This window comes from Macrotis lagotis, chromosome 7, assembly GCF_037893015.1.
Source record: "Macrotis lagotis isolate mMagLag1 chromosome 7, bilby.v1.9.chrom.fasta, whole genome shotgun sequence".
NCBI lineage: Eukaryota > Metazoa > Chordata > Mammalia > Peramelemorphia > Peramelidae > Macrotis > Macrotis lagotis.
In genome coordinates, this window is record NC_133664.1 from 196,535,911 (window position 1) to 196,556,016 (window position 20,106).

A 20,106-nucleotide genomic window follows, 5' to 3' on the forward strand; every position below is an offset into this window, starting at 1 on the left:
GTTCATTACCCTTACCCCATCCTCTCACAAGATATCAGGGAGTAGAAAGCAGAATTCATTGATATCCATTCCAGGTTGTACATTAATGAGGGTAGAGGATGAGAAAGGACAGGCTAAGAATATCTAACTTTATCGTACCTCTACTTTTCTATAACAGTTGAGAGGAAAAGGCACATTATGTCAATATATAGAATTAGTGAAAGAAGAAAAAAAAAGACCTTTAATAAAACACTAAAAATATGTAGAGAGAAGTAAGGTCAAACAAGATAATGTTGGTATTGCTGTATTACATTTAATATATACCTAGAAAATAATTTTTGACAAAGCTCCATGTAGGAGATTCACAGTTTTGTACATCCGTTCTTTTTTTCTAGAAATGTTCATAATTATTAAGTATGTAATAGAAAATAAAATATGAAATACAAACTAAAATTCAAAACAGAAGTTAACATTTAATGTAGATGATCATTCAGAATTTGAAATACATAGTGCTGTGGATTTGTTTTTAAGCATTTGCAAACATAAATATTCTATTACTTCTCTCTTAGGATTCTAGGGACACATACGCTTTTTTTTATCTTTTTCTTTCCTTCAGCAACGACCATCCAATGCAGCATTCTGGAATGGGAGAGGTTAGTTGTGTCATCCCCATACATCCAACTTATATATAACAAATTGTTGAAATATTCAACAGAAGTTATTTCTGGAGCTACTGGGGCTGAAAAAAAAAGAGACATTTCAATATAATAGAATAATGGTTATTGACATCCTAATTATTTCAATATATGTTTAATTTAAGTAATATAAAATCCCTTGGCCTTACCCCTCCTTTGTCCTACAAACTTGTGCCATCCACAGGTAGGCAGGAAGAATTGCATAGGCACTTGGCTTCTTGGAAACTTCTTCCTTCCTAATCTAACCTGTTGATGTATTTCCAGGTCTAATATACTATGAAGAGTAACAACTGACACACTGACCACATTTACTTCATATGCAACAGTCCACATCTATCCACAATCCCCTCCCCACCTCCAAAAAAAAAAAATAGGTAGATTTCATCTCTTCATATTTATATCTGGACATTGAAGAACTGAATAGCATTGTAAAATGCTATGGAAACCCCAATAAACTTCTTTCTACACATATAATTATGGTAACAATCGATGACAATATGCATCATTATTATGAAACTATTCTGGAAGTAAACCCTACTTTATAGGTCCAGAAAAAAAATCAAAGAATTTGCTTTGCATTTCATAGACAAGGTATTTCTAGTATAGCTGAAGTCCATATGTTTTCTCTGAGTTGAAAACTCTAAATTTAAAGTACCAGAAGTAGGAATAGCAACTAAATATTATTTCCACAAAATGAAGCAAATTTTTAAAAATAACATTTTTCATCATGTTTTCAGATTATATTGGAAATAGCACTAATCATGAAAAAAAAGTTAATTCCATTTACTGACCATGAGGTTTAGGGTTTCTGTTGTTGTCTTGTTTTATGGAATATGTTTTAACATAGGATCCTAGGGTTATATATTTAAAGTTGGTAAGGGGTGTCGAAGGTCATGAAGTCCAAATCATTTATCTTACAGATGAGTAATCCATGATTAGGTAACTTAGAAAGACTAAATGATTTGCCCAACACCACACAAATGGTGTGGAGTAAAGATAGGATTCCACCAATCTAGTATTCTTTCTATTACACTTTTTGAAGAAAAGTTACCAAATGTTAGCCATGTAAAAAAAAAAGTTGAGCTGTGAATGTATTCTGTTGATATCCTATAGTTGGTTAAAAAAAATTACATGGAAAGATGCCTAAACTCCCAAATTTTAGGCAACAGATGACTTGTAAGTACAAATTAGGTGCTCTTTTCCAAAGAAGAGAATAAATTCAATGAAGAGATTCAGGAATTCGGACTTTTGCTGGAAGTTGGAAGCTAGAAAGACCAGGATCTCTCCTTCCAAGTTCTCATTAATTCTGCCCCTCACTCAAGTGTAGAGTATTGAGAATTCAATCCTAGGCCGCTAGGTGGCACAGTGGATAGAGCACAGGCCCTGGAGTCAGGAGTACCTGAGTTCAAATCCGAACTCAGACACTAAATAATTGCCTAGCTATGTGACCTTGTGCAAGCCACTTAATCCCATGTCCTTAAATAAATAAAAAAATTTAAAGGAGAATTCAATCCCTACCAGTGAAGCATTTTATGCAAATGAGGAATTTTAAGCCTGTTTACATAATCTAAACTAAACTTAATAGAAAAATATCTGTGAGTAATACAGAATTAATCTTCTAATAAACCTCTCACATTCTTTGGCATAATATAGAATCAAGAATTATTAATGAAAGGAATTTGTAATACCCCAAACTAAGAATCATAGCATAATTATGTGTGAGATCGAGGTAGTGACAATTTTCAGCACACTTAGTAAAACCATTTAAAATGAATTATATGTTTGCTAGCCAACAATGTTATACACACACACACACACACACACACACACACACATATATATATGTGTATATATATATATATATATATATATATATATATATATATACACAGTAGGAACTCCTGTTGAATTTGATAATTGATATGAAATCATAGAAAGTGCTAAACAAAGTAAAGCAGCCTTGAACTAATTATATTCACACTGGAAGTAAGCATGCAGTCAAACAAATATGACCACATACATTTCATATAATAGTTTTCTATTCACCATCTAATTCTAGTGAGAAAAAGCTTTCCTTAAAATAATAAAGGCAGAAATAGCATAAAGTTGATATCTAATTCATTTTTAGATGGTTTCAGTTTATTATATCATTTTTATTCCTTTCAAAAGTCTCTGCTTTTTCTGAAAAGCCACAAGATGTCACCATTGGTTTGTTAATTGTCATTTGGGAACCATTGACAGTTATGAAAAAATTTTTTCCCTATCTTCCTCCACTATAGCCATACAAAAAATTAGACCTGACATCTTGAGAAATTATACATAATTTAAAATCTTTATTTTGGTATAATGTAATACTATCCAATGTAGTTCCTTGGATGAAAACCTATGCATATGTATCCAAATTGTTTACAACTGGAAAAATTTTATTCTTCTACATTTATTACAAGTATTAAAAATTAGAGATAAGGGAAAAAATCATTAAAAATATGAACAGCCTGGAAAAAGTATTTCAAGAAAGAACATTTTCAGAAATTTCTTATGTAATATGTATGCATTTAAATATTACTGATATTTCATATCAACTTAGGAACTAGGGATGGATGTGAGAGTCAGGAGACATATATAGTTTCAACTGTGTTCCCAATTTGTTGAGTGTCTTTGGGCAAGTCATTTCTCTAAATCTGGAATTTAGTTTCTTCATCTGTAAAATGAGAGAATTAGATAGATTTCTTTGGCTATATACACTAAGTACATCAAAAACAGGAAGATTTTATAGATTAAAAAACAAATCAAAGCAGCAAAAACAACAAAATCATTTTTAAAAAGTGAAATTGAAAAGTTGGATCATAGATTTAGAAATGGAAGGGATTTAAGAAGTCTTTAGTTTGGGGGTTCTTAAACCGGGGATCTTTGGATAGATTTCATTTTTGAATGACAAAAGTTACAAAAAACTTTAACTAGTGTACCATTTCCTTTAATTATACAAGTAGGCAAAAAAACCCCCCACAACATTCTGAGGTCTTTATCAGTTTGCCAAAGTGATACATGGCACATAAAGTGTAAGAACCCATGATTTAGTTCAATCCTTTCAATTTACAGATCAGGAAACTGAAGCCCAGAGAGGCTAAAAATTACTTGCCCATAGTCACAAAGAGTGATAGAGTTGGTATATAAATACAAGACCTCTGCAGCACACTGTCTCAGAGATGCTCATTAACTGGATGAAACACATTGTGAGATAAGAAGGGAACAGAATATTATTGCATTATAAAAATGATAAACATATTCTTTTTGTCATTTTTGCCAATCTGATGGAAACAGGGTGAAATCTCAGAGTTGCTTTAATTATTTTATTTAATCATTATTTTATTTAATCGGTATTTGAATCTTTTTATCTGACTTTTGATGACTTAGATGTTTCCCTTTGAGAACTTCCTGTTCATATCCTTTGGTCATTTGTCAATTGGGGAATGGTTCTTATGCATATGAATTTGAATAAGTTCCATAAATAGAAAATGAAATGAAAATATACCAAATGAATATAAAAAAGGAATATAAAACATTAAAAATTCAGAGAAATTTGGGAGTATTTTTATGCATTGTATGCAGAGTAAGCAGAGCAAGGGAAACAATATATATTATAACTACCTTAATGTGAACAGAATTAATGTGAAACAAAAGTGAACAGGGGATTTGTAATGAGCAACACTAACCCAAAGAAGGAATGAGAAAATGTACCTTCCTTCTTTTGTTGGAGAGTTGGAAAACTATGTTACAAATGCTGTCAGTTGTGTTCAGTTTTAGTTCATTTTACATAAATGCTTGACTATAAATGCCAAGGGAAGAATAACTTGGTATGTGGAGAAATGTATATGGTATATCTAGAAATGTTTTATGAAAAATTATAAATAAAATTTAATTTTATTTAATGAGAGATTAGATGACTTCATAATTTTTCTAGTTTCAGTGATTTATCAGTTTCAAACTCTACAGTGACCAAATTTCTAGATTTACTATCTAACTATATCTATATTTATATTTATAGATACATACCTATATATAATGTGTGTGCACATGCATAAATGTATAGATATATAGATATAGATATATTTCTATCCAGAAAAATTAAAATGTAACTAGATGAGGAATGATATTATATAAGTTGATGAAAGTAGAATTTTATTTATGATAAATTCCTTTCTCCAAATCCTTTAAAAATTAATTTCATCTGATTAAAGTTAATTTTGTAAAAGAAAATTATTTCTTATACTTCCTTACTTAGGCATCATTTCCTCACTCTCTTCTTTCTACTCCCACTTCCAAACTTACTACAATGCAAGTCACTCTTAAAAAATAAGTTCTCTGAAAGGATAGTCAAATACTTTAATGGAGATTCCCTCCAAAGATACAGATTGTAATCTATCCCTATTTGTCCATCCTCTACATGTTCTACTATAAATTAATTTTAACAATGTCCCTCCACATTTGGGGCTGGAGGGAAGAAGAAGAAGAAAGAGGAAAAGAAAGACTTTCTATTTTTCTTCAGACATAAAATAAAAATTTTTCTACTACTATCTCTTGGTTTTACTATGTATTCCAAATAACTTATTTTTCAACTAAATTTAATAAAATCCTTATTTCTAGTCTTTCTATGTACTTCTTGTTTATGGTATGTTTCTGCCTTTACCACCTCTCCATTGTTCACAAAGTGATCTTCTTAAAGATTTTGAGAGACAAGTATTCCATGATTCATATCCATAAAATAACATCAGTTAGAAGTTTGAATTCAGTATAAAGTCTTATAATTTCCCAAAGGGAACTGAATTCACTCTCTCCCTTCTCCTATTAAATTTTGGGCCTTATTCTTTTTTTTTTTTTTTTTTGGTAAGGCAAATGGGGTTAAGTGGCTTGCCCAAGGCCACACAGCTAGGTAATTATTAAGTGTCTGAGATCGGATTTGAACCCAGGTACTCCTGACTCCAGGGCCAGTGCTTTGTCCACTATGCCACCTAGCCGCCCCTTGGGCCTTATTCTTTGTATAACTATACTATTGATACAAGATAGAGAAACAAATGATGAAGGCTGTCTTATCTAACTGCATGCATATTATAATCTGGATAGCAGGCATTATTTGTTCATTCAATTTTTCTCTGAATGGATGGCTATATAGTTATACAGTCTTTTGATCAGTTCTGGATCTCTTCCAAAGGAGCTCTCTTTGAAAGGGCATGAAAAATAGTTTGTATTTTGGCATTACTGTTTGTAAATCCATTCCTAACCCTAGCCTTAAGCCTAAATTAGTTTCTAGCCCTAAATTTACTTCTAACCTTAAATTAATTTCATTTCTAAATTCCTTTCTAATGTTAATCCTATTATTTTTGACCTTTAATTTGTTTATAAACTTATACACAATGAAAAATTCCCTCATCAAAAAAGTAAAGCTACTTGAACATGAAGTGAAAACTAAAATGGTAGATCCTATTTTTTTTAAAGTCCATTACACTGCCCTATTTCAAGGAATCAATCCTGAACATTGGGCATAAGAGCCCAGTGCAGTGAATCAAAAGGACATTTCCGTTTTGATTTTTAAAACCAATCATCTAAATTATAAAGAGTCAGGAAATGATGGACTGCTACTGAGACCTGAGGTAAAGGTTTTGCCAAGCGTCTCAAATGAATGCTTGTGTAACCACTTCCCACACAAAACGCACCTGTTATGAAGCTTATAGTAGAACTGTCACAACAACTCAATTCTGGCTCTCCCCATGTCACCATGGTAACCCGAAAGTTGTAGTACCATGCTGGTAACAGATTGGCTATTCTCTGAAACAGGAGACAAAGACAAGAAACTACTGAGAGAGAGGAAAGAATAATGAATACATTGACAATGCAGGGGTTGTGGAGTTTTTTTGTGCTTTTTTGATGATTAAAGATAATTAAACTTTGTATGGATTAATTTTGCCTCAGGACTCATCTATTTTAGTTCATATTAAGAAAATGTCATGAGGAAAACTCATATAACAGTTAATAATATAAAGAGTTAACATATGTCCATTTTCCATGCCTATTGAACATTCTCTAATAAAATTCTTTATTTCCATTTCATTTTCTCAATCTTCCACCTTGCTCCTTCTCTATCTCGTTTATTACTCCCAAATTTGTGACTGTCCCTATTCCAAATTTTTTCTTTATTTCCTTTGCTTGCTCTCTTTTTCTTTTTCTTTGTAAAGCTGCATTTTCTACTCTCATTTGTCCTTCTTTGCTCTTTGGATTTTCACTTGTATCTTCTAAATTTGAACCCTTCTATTTTGCCTCCCTTTAGTTCATTAGCTATTTTCTACTTTTGGTTCATCATACTATTTATTTGTGCTATTCTTCTCCTAGTATTTTTCTTTGATTTCCTCTTTGCTGTTCAATCATTTCCAACTCTGCAACTTTGAAGCTGGAATGGTTTCCCATTTTCCTCTCCAGCTCATTTTATAGATGAAGGAACTGAGACAAACAGTGGCTTGCTTTGGGTCACATAACTAGTATGTGTCTGAGGCTGGACTTGAATTCAGGTCTTTTTGACTCTGAGTGCAACACCCCATTCATTTAGCTGCTTCCTGTGGAGGTCCTGAGTTTCTTTGTTGAATCTATACTAATCTGCTTTAAATATATCACCATGACCAAAGGAGTTATTGATCTATGGTTGGCCCATCTACTGTGAATGAACCTTTCCATAGGTGCATTCCATAGCTAGGCTAGTCCCTGGAGAGTAAACATCATTCAGTAGGATTTTCCAGAATTTAGACATCACTGACATAGTCTTTGGCATCCCAAGGCCATCTTCATCCCAGGATGAGCAGCAGAGACGGATTTATGTAGTCTGCATTTAGCAGTGGAAATATTCCAAGGTGGGTATTTGGGTATTTTATATCACCTTCCCTGCCTTAGTCTTTCTAAGACCAGTGATTTCTATAGAACCTTTCCCAAGGGAAACTGATATGTTTGTGAAAAAGTTAGTAGCACAAGAATTGGTTGTATGTCAATAGTGGTAACAATTCACACGATATACTCATTGAATATTTGCAAAGCACTTTCCACTCCAGTCCTTTAATTGCTTTCTGACAATTTTCAAGTCAAATGTTATTACTATTTTGTCCACAAAGTGGAAACACTATGTTAACTAGGTTATGTTTAGATGTCAGACATTTAGACCATCTGGACAATGTCCCAGTTACATTGCTGAACTGAGATCAGAAACCCAGAAGAAAAGCATAAACATCCTGCAATCATACATTTTGCTAATAGCTTGAAGGGCAACCTGATTTTTTTAGCCTTTTCTAATATCAGGGAAGAAATGACAATGGTATGCAATTCTAGAACTGGTGTCTTGAGAATTTTCCTTTTTAGAGTCCAATTCTAGGAGACACCAGTGAAAGAATGTCAACTATTACCTGAATGGCTCTGATAAATCTCTTATGTCTTCCTCCCAAAGAGAATAATAAGCACTATAGTTTTACCTCACTTTAAACAACTCAATATGTGAAAATGTTTGTTTAAGGTATTTGGGGTCTTGTTAGCATCACAAAAAAGAACTTTGATTAATAAAAAATGGAGTGACAAAGTGAGCTTAAAATTTGATTTAGAGATTTTTAAAGAGCACACTGACTGTATAGAAGAGACCCATGTATATGAACATGTGTATATATATGAGCATGTGTACATATAAATCTACACATACATATACCTCATACACATAAGATAACTTGAATTTATTTATATAATGCTCTAAGATGTGCAAAGCACTTTATAATATTATCACATTTTATTCTCATGACAAAGTAGGTAGGTGTTTTTTTTATCCCCATTTTACTCATGACTTAAGTAAGGCAGGTAGAGTGTTAAGTGACTTGCCCAAGGTCACACAACTAATGGGTATCCGAGGCTAGATTTGAACTCAGATTTTCGTGACTTTAAGTCCAAAACTTTATTCACTGTGCCAATTAAAAGCTTTATTTGCATATATTTATGTACATACACATACATATTCATGTACATACAAGCAGAGTATATTGCAGGGAAAGTGTACCCTAAATGTTTGTCAGATGATTGAATAAATAAATGAATCAAAATGTGAGATAGCGTGATAGTTTATAAAGGGGCTATTACCACAGATGCAGTTAAGGAGACAGTTGCAGCTATTTCATAGTAGGTTGTCCACTCTGATATCATTGTTGCAGGATTGAAATAGAACATTTCTACCACATACTTCCTGAATGCCCCTAAGTAAGGCCTGGTCCAGCTCAGAACAACAGCAGTCGGACCCAAAGGATAGAGCATTAAATCCTTGATTCCAGTGGGAACTAAGAGTCAAAGAGAGGGAGAGAGAAGAAGAAGAAGACAAAAGCCCAGGTATATTAATATCCTCTGAATTTTACTTCAAAATCCTATCTTCTTGATAACTGATATTTTTAAAAAACAAAAGTATATATTTTAACTTCTTTGTTTCCTTACAATCATAATTGAGCTTAATAATTAATGAGAATTAGGTAATCTATGTATAGACAAACTTCAATGAAATCTTCAATGCCTCTTCTATGACAATGGTATATTGGTTCAAATCAGAGACCTTCCAACTGGAATCTTGCTCTAACCAAGAAAAATCAGTGGTAATTTTAAAGGTGTGCTATGAACATTACCAATGGAAAATGTAACAGGATCTGAAGGTGGTCCAATCAAAGGTCCTTTTCTTAGGTAAATTACAACCTGGTACTGGGCACCAGGAACTAGATTTTCAATGATGCTTTTGCTTGAGTTAACCTAAAGAAGGGAAGAATTTTAAAGGCATACAATATATGAAATACAACATTGTGTATAAAGTCTATATAACAACATTGTGTATAAAGTCTATATAACAAATTACTGATACTTATAGAATTCAGTGCCCTGTAGCTGAGTTTTCAGAAACAAAATGACTTATATTCTACAAGATTAAGCAGCAAGAAAGTCACAGTATTTAAATTATGTGACAATATATAAACACATGTTGCTATTAAAACTTTCAATGTCAACTGTAGCTAAGTGTGCTAGAGACACATCAATTTTAACAATAACCAAAGCTGTTAAGACTACAAGGATAATCCAATGCCTTAACTGAAGTGTCATAAAGAGATCACTATGGGAGCCTAAAGATCAATGTTTGGATTACTACAGCTATTCTTCCTTTAGAGGCATAAAATTAAAAAAAAACCCTCTGAGAAATCTCAGAGTTTAGTCCAACCTAGACATTTTGTAGATGAGAAAACAGAAATCCACAGGACAAAATCCATTTGGGTAAAATAATGTGGCAAAAGTCACATAGTTAATTATCTGTCTGAATCTAGAATATAAATCTCATATTAATCTGTCTGAATCTAGAACATAAACCCCCTAACTACTAATCTAGTCAACTTTTCAAAATAACATAATGCCTCTTCAAAAAAATCAATATCTTCAGAAGATCATCTTTCATAGCTCTTATCTTTGATGTTCTTTCAAAAAGAAATTTTAAAATGATAATAAAAATCAATATATTAATAAAGTATAAGCCAAAACAAAATATAAAATATAAATGAATTTAAAAAGTAAACATAAATAAAATAAATAAATGGTTTGAAATTAAAAATTCTAAGAGCTATTTTAGAAGAATAAACTACTTGTAGTGAGGATTGATTATTTGTGACTCTTTCTTATCCTCAATTCTCATCTACCTCATACAACAATTATCACAGCTATCCTGTTCTCTCTAATCCTATTAGCACTACCAATGCAAGTCAATTCAATCAATCCAATAAGTATTTATTAACTACTTGCTGTATACAAGGAATTAGGTTAAAGAAAAATGGTGTCTGCTTCAAGGAATTTACATTTTATTGACAGGAAATATATCATATAAATTAATATTTAATACTTGATAATTTGAAGTATTATATAAGCTTTATCACCAATTATATCAATAAATTGATAACTGTAATAATTTCCCATCATGTCTTCCTGTTTCCATTCTCTTCCCTTTCCAATCTGTTCTTCATACAGAATAATACAGAGACCAAATAATCATTCCATGCATAGATTTGATTGTATTACAACTCTACTCAAAAGTCTTCAGTGGCTCTCTATTTCCTTTCAAATAAAATTCAAATTTAATTTTCTCACATTCAAAACCTTCCTACCCAACTACTACTCACTACTTTGAGGACATATCCCATTGCTTTTTCCTCCTTCATGACTTTGTTACATTGCATATACTTGAATTGTCCTTTCTTTTCCTCTCCTAAATTCCTACCCACTCTAATGCTGGTAATGTGATCACATATTTCCTTCCATCTAACTCTAAAGACTAATGTGTTTTGCCTGGAGAGTCTATCATTTGATTCAATGAGTCAGACCTCATATGTGATAGAAGTGACTGGTCAAAAAACATATCCTTTCCATCTGCTTTGGTGTGACCTTTTTCAGGGATTCCCAAGTTCCTACATGCTTCTTTCAGTGCATACTATTAAGAAACCAGCAATCATTTATTAGATACCTAATACGTGATTGGTAATGTATTAGGTGATAGGAATGCAAAATGAAAATGAAATGATCTCAACTCTCAAGAGGTTAATGTTTTATCAGGAGAGATAAATATTGAAGGATAAAAAAAATAAACTAGTACTAGTAGGTACGGGGATCCTGAAAGACCTGAAGTAAAAGGATGTAATTGAACTGGACTTTGAAGGAAACTAGGGATTCCAAGAGGCAGAGATGAATGTATATTTCAGATATGAAGGAGAATTGATGCCTAGAAATAGAAATGGGAGATTGATTATTACATGTCAATAATATACAGTAGATCAGGAGGGTTGGATCATAGAGTGTAGAAAAGGGAATAATGTATAAAGCTGGAAACGTGAATAGTTCTCTACAGGGCACTCAGCAGCAATGTGCAAAATGGATTAGGGAGGGAAGAGATTTGAGGTACATATATCTATTAGGAAGCATTTATAGTTGTTCACAGCAGGAATGAAAGTCTACAGCAGTGGGCCATGTTAATTGAAAATAAGGGATAAATGTGGTAGAGATAGAAGCTATAAGAGTTACCAATTAATGTGGTACTGTGGAAATAACACTAGAACTGGCATCAGGGGTCTTGGGTTCAAATTACAGCTCTGTTGAGGACTATCTGCGTGACCTAGGATAAATCATTTAGTATTCTTGAACTTCAATTTCCTCATTTGTAAAAGGAAGCATTTGGACTTGGATGCCCTCTGATATCCCTTCCAGATCTAGAGCTATGTTGCTATTGTTAGAAATGCAAGGGGAGTGAGAATGAGGAGTTGAGGACCTCCATGGCTGTAAATATCGGTCTGATTCTTGTTCTTTGGGAAGCCTTCATCAAACCAAAAAAAAAAAAAAGTAAATTAGTTGAATCTTGCTCATTATTAGGTCTTTATCTGAGTTTTAGTTTCTTCTCTCTAACATGAATGGTTTTGATTCAGTGGAAAAAATAGAAAAAAAAACTTGTTCCATCAATTGATTAATTCATTTGTGCTCTGACTTTATTCTTTATTCTGAAAAGCTTTGCTCCAGAACACTGTAATAAACTTTTCTTGTTCCCACTATACTCTACAACTGTCTTTTCTTTCCCCTAAGGTCTTACTCTGTTTTGTAATTCTCTAATGTATTCATCTTGTGATGCTCTTGTTGTTCAGTTGTTTTCAGTTTTATCCTATACTTCTTGACCACTTTGGGGATTTTCTTGGAAGAGATAACTGGAGGAATTTGCCATTTCCTTCTCTAACTCATTTTACAAATGAGGAAATGAGGCAAACAGGGTTTTAAGTGTCTTAGGCAAGCTTTGAACTCAGGTCTTCCAGACTCCCAAGTCTAACACTGGATGGCAGATTCTCTATTATATTTGTCCTTGCATTCCCCTGCATCTAGCCCCCACTACCTTTCACAGAGCACTCTTAATAAGAACAGCCCTTGAATTGAATAGAATTGACATTAAAAATAAGTCTTTCAGTGGAAATAATAATTATTAAACATCTAAACAAAAATTAAAAACCTCAATAGTGCCAGTCAAAACTATTTCTAGAATCTTCTTCTGGTTCCTAACAACACTACTCAAATCATATTTATCACCTTAGGTTTTGAAACTTGTTTCAGTCCTTGCCTCCTGCAGTTACAATGAGGTGGTTTTTGCATATTAGGATTTTTATTTTTTTTTACCTGAGTACAATAATGTTTTTCAAGTCTTTGACTTTCCTTTTGTTTCTGGCAGGTTAGAGACACAACAGACACAATTGTGTTATTGCTGTCACTTTCTTGAGAAGATGTCCAGGACATTAAGGCAGTGGTTGAGCTTAAAACATTCACACGGACATGCTGAGGCTTCTCTGTTAATTCTTCAATCCATTCTCCCATAGGACCTGCAATATTCAAATGGGAGTAGGGAGCATGCTTGAGCAGTTCATATCGGGAGAGATGAAAGCATATTAGTGGACTGTTGCTTTTTTCCTATCTTGTTATTTTCAGAGAGATGAAAGGAACTAGATGGAGAGAGTCCTTTGGACTGACATTCTCCATATTCCTCCAACACTCTCCCTTAAGGGATTTTTTTCCTCAATGGAAAATGTGAGCTTCATTTCCATTGTTATAGGGTCCTTCAACTTTCCTGCAAATTCCCATCTAAAAAGATAATGATGATTTGCCTCTATATTAATTTATCTCTTAACTTGAGAGCTTGCAAGTCATTTCATCTGTGCTTAGAGCACCTTTGCTCTCTGGGGTCTCTTGCAGATGGAAATCTGATTAATTTGAGATGTATTCCAATTAACTTCTATGTCAGTAGAATGAAAGCAGTTAGGAATTTGGGTATAAATAAGTTAAATTGTGAATCTATTGGATTTGAAGGAACCAAAACAGTAGATTTTACAGGGGCAACAGCATCCACAGTAGGGGCTGTCTGAATGGCATGTGGTCATTTGAAAAGAAATGGAATTTCCCACTGATTCAAACTCTTTCTTCATGTTTGCCTTCAGGCTCCCTGATTGCCTTCAAGACTCAGGTTAAGTCTCAACCTCTGCTCAGCAAGAAGCCTTTGCTTTTCCTAATTCTTAGTTCATTTCCTTTAAGATTTTCTCCAGTTTACCTTGTACATCCCTTGTTTGTGCATCGGAGTTTGCTTGTTGTCTCTACTATTGGACTGTGAGCTCCTTGAGAGCTTAGTTCTGCTTTTTATTTTAAATTTATTTATATCCCAATACTTAGCACAGTGTAACATTTAATAAATGATTGCTGATTTAATTGGCCCCAGATTGCTGGTTTAATTGGTCCCAGAGTTTGAGATTATGCCAAGCATCATTCCTTTGGATTAAACATGTTTTGAGACATTCTTGAATAAAATAGAACTGTGCCTTTTGTTTGTTTTTTACAATCCCTAGGCATCTACCAGGTAATGACTCTGTATTATTATGTGGGAAAGATAAAAAAAAGTAATGATATATGGCTCTTGCCTTTGATGGATTCATAATTTGACTGAGGAGCCAACATTTAGATACATAAAATAGAGAAAAATGTAAGTGAAACACTTATGCTGCAGGATGCAAAGGGTAATAAGAAGTTAGAGAAGTGGAATATTAATTTTACTGAAAAAGTCAAAGAGCAAAGGAGGAGATACCACTTGAGCTGAGTGACTAGGCATACCGCAGTCCTCAGCTCCAAGGGGATAATATTACTGTGCTTGGAAAGGGATGCAAACCATTCTAAAGGCCTTCACTTAAACATATAAATCTCAAAAAAATTTGGAGAAAATTTTATTTAATTACATATAAACAAAAAAGCAATTTTGTTAAGTTTGACAATGAAGATTTGGAGGACTTAGGTCTCTAATTTATTTTGTTGTTGTTTTGACAAAATAAAAAAAAAAGATCTACAGACTTATTTCAGTACTTATTTGAGCTATATGTACATCTTTAGAAAGTGATTGAATTGCTCTCTCCATCTCCTTTTACTTTCTTTATATAGTTCAAAACTCCATAAGTTACTTTCTTAACAGGCAGAGTAAACAACCTAAAACTTCTAAGAAGTCTACAAATATGGGAGGCTTTGCTAAATATTATTTTTTAAAACAATGTTTTATGGCAAATCTAGAGGGATTATTTTATTTTCTTTCAACCTCCTTTGGAAAATAAGCCTTCCTCAGGCTGATAACTGAGTGGATGAACATTTTTGATTTAGACCTCCGTCTTTTCTCTTAACATCAGAAATTCATTGTAAATTCTGTTTAAAGGAATCTTCCAATTACTCTGTAGTTATATTGAATGCTGTTTCCTTCATTAGAAGGAAAATTCTTTTAAAGCAGAGATTTTTGTTTGTATTTCCAGTTCTTATCAGTATCATAAAGAAAATAAGCACTTGATAAAGGATGGTTGCTATTATAATAGTTTTGCATAAATTCAAGGGAATCCATAATAGAGAATCAGTTTAGCAAATGAGATGATAGGGATGGAGACTGGACCTGTGATTTCAAGGGTTCAGGAAACTCCCAGATAAGAATATTCTCTCTACCAATGAAGGTCAGCAAATTATAGTTGTTAAGCATAGTAGCATCAAACTCAAATAGAAAGAATGGGGGAGGGAAGCTGATAATAAAGATCCCCGCATAATGCATATTGACATAGTTTTAAATTCTATATTTTATTACAATTTTATTTATTTTATTAAATATTTCCTAATTATTTTAATTTGGTTCTAGATGTGCTTGAGAAAGAAGAGGCCCAGCATTTGACACCTATAATCTAGAGCATTGAAAAGTTAATTAACTTACTCAGAGTCACAGTCACTATATGAATCTAGATGAATTGAATTGAATGAATTGAATTGAATTGAATGAATTGAATCTAGATCATTCTTGCTCTGAGGACAACTTTCTATCGACTGAACCAAGTTGCTCTCAATAATAATTGCTAGCATGTATATAGTGCTTTAAAGTTTGAAAAGCACTCTATATATGCTATCTCAATTGACCCTTACTATAAGCAGCTAGGTATGCAGTAGGTAAAGCCAGGACCTGGCACAGGAAATTCAAATTCAGTCTTTGGACAAATACAAGCTATGTGATCCTGGGCAACACACTTAACCTCAGTTTCTTCAACGGTAATTTGGAGATACTAACAGCACCTACCCCAAAATGTTGTGGGGAGGAACAGATGAGATCATATTTGTAAAACCTACTTAGCACAATGCTTAGCCTTTAGTTGGTGGCATAAAAGGGCTTATCCTTCTTTCCTCCTTTCCCCTTCCCCACAATCTCATGATTTAGGTGCTATTATTATTTTCATTTTATGGATGAAGAAATGAAGGTTTATAGAGATTTGCCCTGTGCCAGTTAGTAATTGCTTGAGGCAGGATTTTAACTCAATTTTTCCTGATCCTAATGTCAGTGCCATATTCACTCTGTCACCCAGCTGCCTCTACCAGATATGTTCTTACCTGCTAAGCAATTGATGGGATCCAGCATCTCTTGACCTTGTAGACTTTACAGGGTTTCCTAAACTCAATAAATAATCTGAAACATTATCAATCTTTTCACTTGCATCATTATCATTATCTTTCTTTGGTACTTACTGATATAAAAACTAATTGATTTGGCTGATTGACTTCCCCGTGTTTCACAAATTCCAGAAGAACTAAAAGTTGTTACAGATAATTTATATTTCCCAGGTTCGTTCAGTTCAGTGACAAATTCATGTGCTTCCTCATCCACTGTCAAAAATTCAGTAGAGTTTTCTAAATCATCAAAAAAAAATACAGTTTTATTGAATCCAAATTAAATAAGGACAAGCTAACTGGACAGATAAGTATCAGAGAATGTGGAAAATGTTGGGTTGTTTAAGTTTATCTAGTCAAAATATTAACTATATCCACATGCTGCTTAGCCACCAAATTGATCTTCTTAAAGCACAAGTCTGACCATGGTCCCTTCCCCTTATTTAGAAAACTCTAGGACTCCCTATTCCTTCTAAGACAAATTGAAATCCTCAACATGGTTTTTAAAGACATTCACAGCCAGGTTCCTTCCTATCTTTCCAATATTATACTTTTCTCCCCTTCACATACTATATGATTCAGTGACACAGGTCTCCTACAATTCCTTGCAAAAACTTTCCATCTCATTCAGGCTAGTGACTTCCATCTTTAATGCCACACCCCATATTTATCTTGCTAGTATTTAGTTCTTTTTCATGTTGTTTTCCCCATTAAACTGTAAATTCATTGAAAAGACAATTATTTTTGTCTTTGCATTTGCAGAATTTAACACAGTTCGTGGTAAATAGAAGATGGTTAATAAATACTTGTTAACTTAATCCTAAGCATAGTCTGAAATGAAGGAATAATGAAGCATTGGATTGAAATTTCATTTACAACACCCTTAGACAAATAATGAGCAACGTTTGAGCTTGTGAACCTAGAAACTGAGATTGTATGTATTCCTTTTGTCTTTATGGCAAAATTCGTTACAAATGGAAGAAGGTGAATTTCAAAGAAAGTCATCCAAATAATCACCAATGAGTAACAAATGAAAATTGACCACAACAGAAGATTTTGTTGCTTCTATAAAATTCATAAAATATCCTAGGACATCTCCAAGAATTTCCTTAAACATATCCAATTAGAAATAAAATATTTTCTGTCATTTGTGACAAGAATATCTGCAGTAATGCTGAGTCTCCTTTACATCAAAGTTCATCTCCAGCTGCTTACTTTCTCATTTGAAGTCATGATCTGAAGTTCATGTCACAACTAGCCTTCAAAATAAGCCACACAGCAGTAGGATAAAAGGATGATTGAGTCTTCAAGGGAATAGGCATCAAAAAAGAAAATTCTGAGCTTTTTACAAAGATCCCATTTTCAGTCAAATTTAGCCCATAGCAGAAAAAACAGAAGGGACATGAGAGGAAATCTTGCATCAGTGATAACTGGCAATATGTTTTCATTTAGGTGTGAATCTCTGTTCTTGTAATTCTAAAAATGAAACTGGTAATAACCAGTTTGTATAGAATTTTACTGATACCAATCACATTCAAATTCATTGTCTATTGTTTAAACCAATCTTATAAGGTAGGGGTGCAGGTAATATTTTCCTCATTCCACAGATGAAGAAACTGATGCTCAAATAAGTTAGTTCAAGCTCATAAGTTAAGAAGTAGTGAATAACAGATTCAAAATCATGTTCTACTACCAAATTCCATGCTTCTTCCATTATAATAAATATAATTAATAATAATAAACATTTATATAACATTTACTCTATATTAGGCACTGTGCTAAGCACTTTACAGTTATCTCATTTGATCCTCACAACAGCTCTTGTGAGCTAGGTGGGATTATTATCATCATCCTCATTTTGCAAATGAGGAAACTGAGGTAGACAAAGATTAAGTGACTTGCCCAGAATCACAAAGTTTGTAAATATCTCAGGTCATATTTGAACTCAGTTCTTCATGTTTTTAGGCTAGGCACTTATCCACTGCAACCTCATTCTTCCAACTCTGTCTCAAAGGTGGTGATGCTTGTTCATGGAATCATAGACTCAGATCTTGGAGGGATCACGTCATACAAGTTCTTCAATTTATGAAGTCAAGAGAGACCTGGTAAAATCACACTAATAGTAAATGTCAGAATCAAGATTCAAATTCACATCCTCCAACTTAACATAATGTTTTTTCCACTGTACCATGAATTTAGGGAGCAATGGTTTAAAATTCATAATGAGTAGAATATTCAGGAGTTAAAGACAAAGATTGGCTCCAGGAAGTGGACATCTAGCGAGTTGGTGCTATTATGCATAGAGTGCTGTGCCTAGAGTCAGGAAGACTCATCATTCTGGGTTCAAATTTGACCTCAGAAACTTCTTAGCTATGTGACCTGGAAGCTTGCCTCAGTTTCCTCATCTGTAAAATGAACTGAAGAAGGAAATGACAAACCATTCCAGAATCTTTGCCAAGAAAATCATACATGAATAATGCAACTGAATGAAAAACTCTTAAGAGCACTTGTCAGGAACAAAAGAAAAACAGTAAAAATGGGAGTATGGGCATCATATAACATTACAGAGGCAGTAAAATTTAAATTAAGAAGTTTAACTATCCAAAATATCTAATATCTATTGAATATGTATAATAAAACTTTATTTTCTCTGGAATTCAGTTGCCAAGCAATCTTTCCTAAGAAGAGCACAACCAAGAATTCAAAAGGAGCTCCCTCCAAAAGAGTCTCAAAGTAACCAATGCAGTCATTGAATTTTGTGCAATAAAGTTTATATATTTTTTTTACTGAGTATCTCCCATAAAAATAACTCTGTGGGAATACAAAAGGTTGATAAGACATGTGCTATTAATGTTCAGTCATGACCCGATTTGAGGTTTTCTTGGCAAAATTCCTGGAGTATTTACCATTTCCTTCTCATTTCATTTTACAGATGTAAAGGCAAACAGGGTTAGGTGACTTGTCTAGGGTCACACAGTAATCTTTGGCATAGGAGATATATATATATATATATGTGTATATATACGTGTATATATATATATATATATATATATATATATATATATATATATATCCTACTGCAGCAGCAGGAAAAAATGTACAAGTACAGCATAAGAAGGTCACTAGAATTTCCAAATCAGAAGACAATTCTTGAATAGTCTTCTGAAGCAACTAAATGATAAAGTGGATAGAGTACAGGGCCTAGAATCATGAAGAGCTGAGTTCAAATCCATCCTCACATACTTAAAACTTGTGTAACGCTAGGTAAATCACTTAATCTGATAGCTGCCTCAGTTTCTTTAACTATAAAATGATAGTAATAATAGCATCTCCTTCAAGGGTGTATAGTAGGTGCTTAGTAAAGGGATATTTTTCTTCCTTCCATTTGAAGTCTTCAAAGGATGAGTTGGAATTAAACAGAAATAGTTGGATGAAATGAGTACAGGAAAGGGGGAATCAGGGAAAAAATGCAAAGTTGAATAATTCGACTGGACTGGATCTTATGTGTAAGTGAATAATAGGCTGAAAAAGTAGGTCGAGTATTTCAAAGAGAACTTTGAATGCCAGGTTCATAATAATAATGACCATTTATAAAATGCTGTAAAACATTTTTTTCAAAAGACTATAAGATAGATGCTAACATTCTCATTTTACAGAAGAGGTAATTGAGGCTCAGAAAATTAATAGACTTCTCCATAGTCACATTAAGCTCCAGTCTTCTGATTCCAAGTTATTATAGATTCCATTATACCAAGTTGCCTACTTTCTATGAGAGACTCTCACAGAGTCTATATTTTGCCTTAAAAATGATATAATTTTCTGTTGTTGTTTTTGGCCTGACTCTATCATTTCATTGATATAGGGAATTGAGAGG

At 33.2% G+C, this 20,106-nt stretch overlaps 1 protein-coding gene across 1 annotated transcript in view; it reads right to left on the reverse strand.

Annotated features, from left to right (window-relative positions):
* Nucleotides 1-20,106, reverse strand: part of PTPRO (protein tyrosine phosphatase receptor type O) — a 235,431-nt gene that overhangs the window by 92,878 nt on the left and 122,447 nt on the right. Inside the window, exons 6-11 of the mRNA XM_074194368.1 lie at nt 16,311-16,472; nt 12,912-13,111; nt 9,359-9,479; nt 8,829-9,022; nt 6,386-6,497; nt 567-718 (exon numbers count right to left, since the gene is read on the reverse strand). Of these exons, the coding sequence (XP_074050469.1) occupies nt 567-718; nt 6,386-6,497; nt 8,829-9,022; nt 9,359-9,479; nt 12,912-13,111; nt 16,311-16,472 (941 nt within the window). The remainder of the gene's footprint in view (nt 1-566; nt 719-6,385; nt 6,498-8,828; nt 9,023-9,358; nt 9,480-12,911; nt 13,112-16,310; nt 16,473-20,106) is intronic.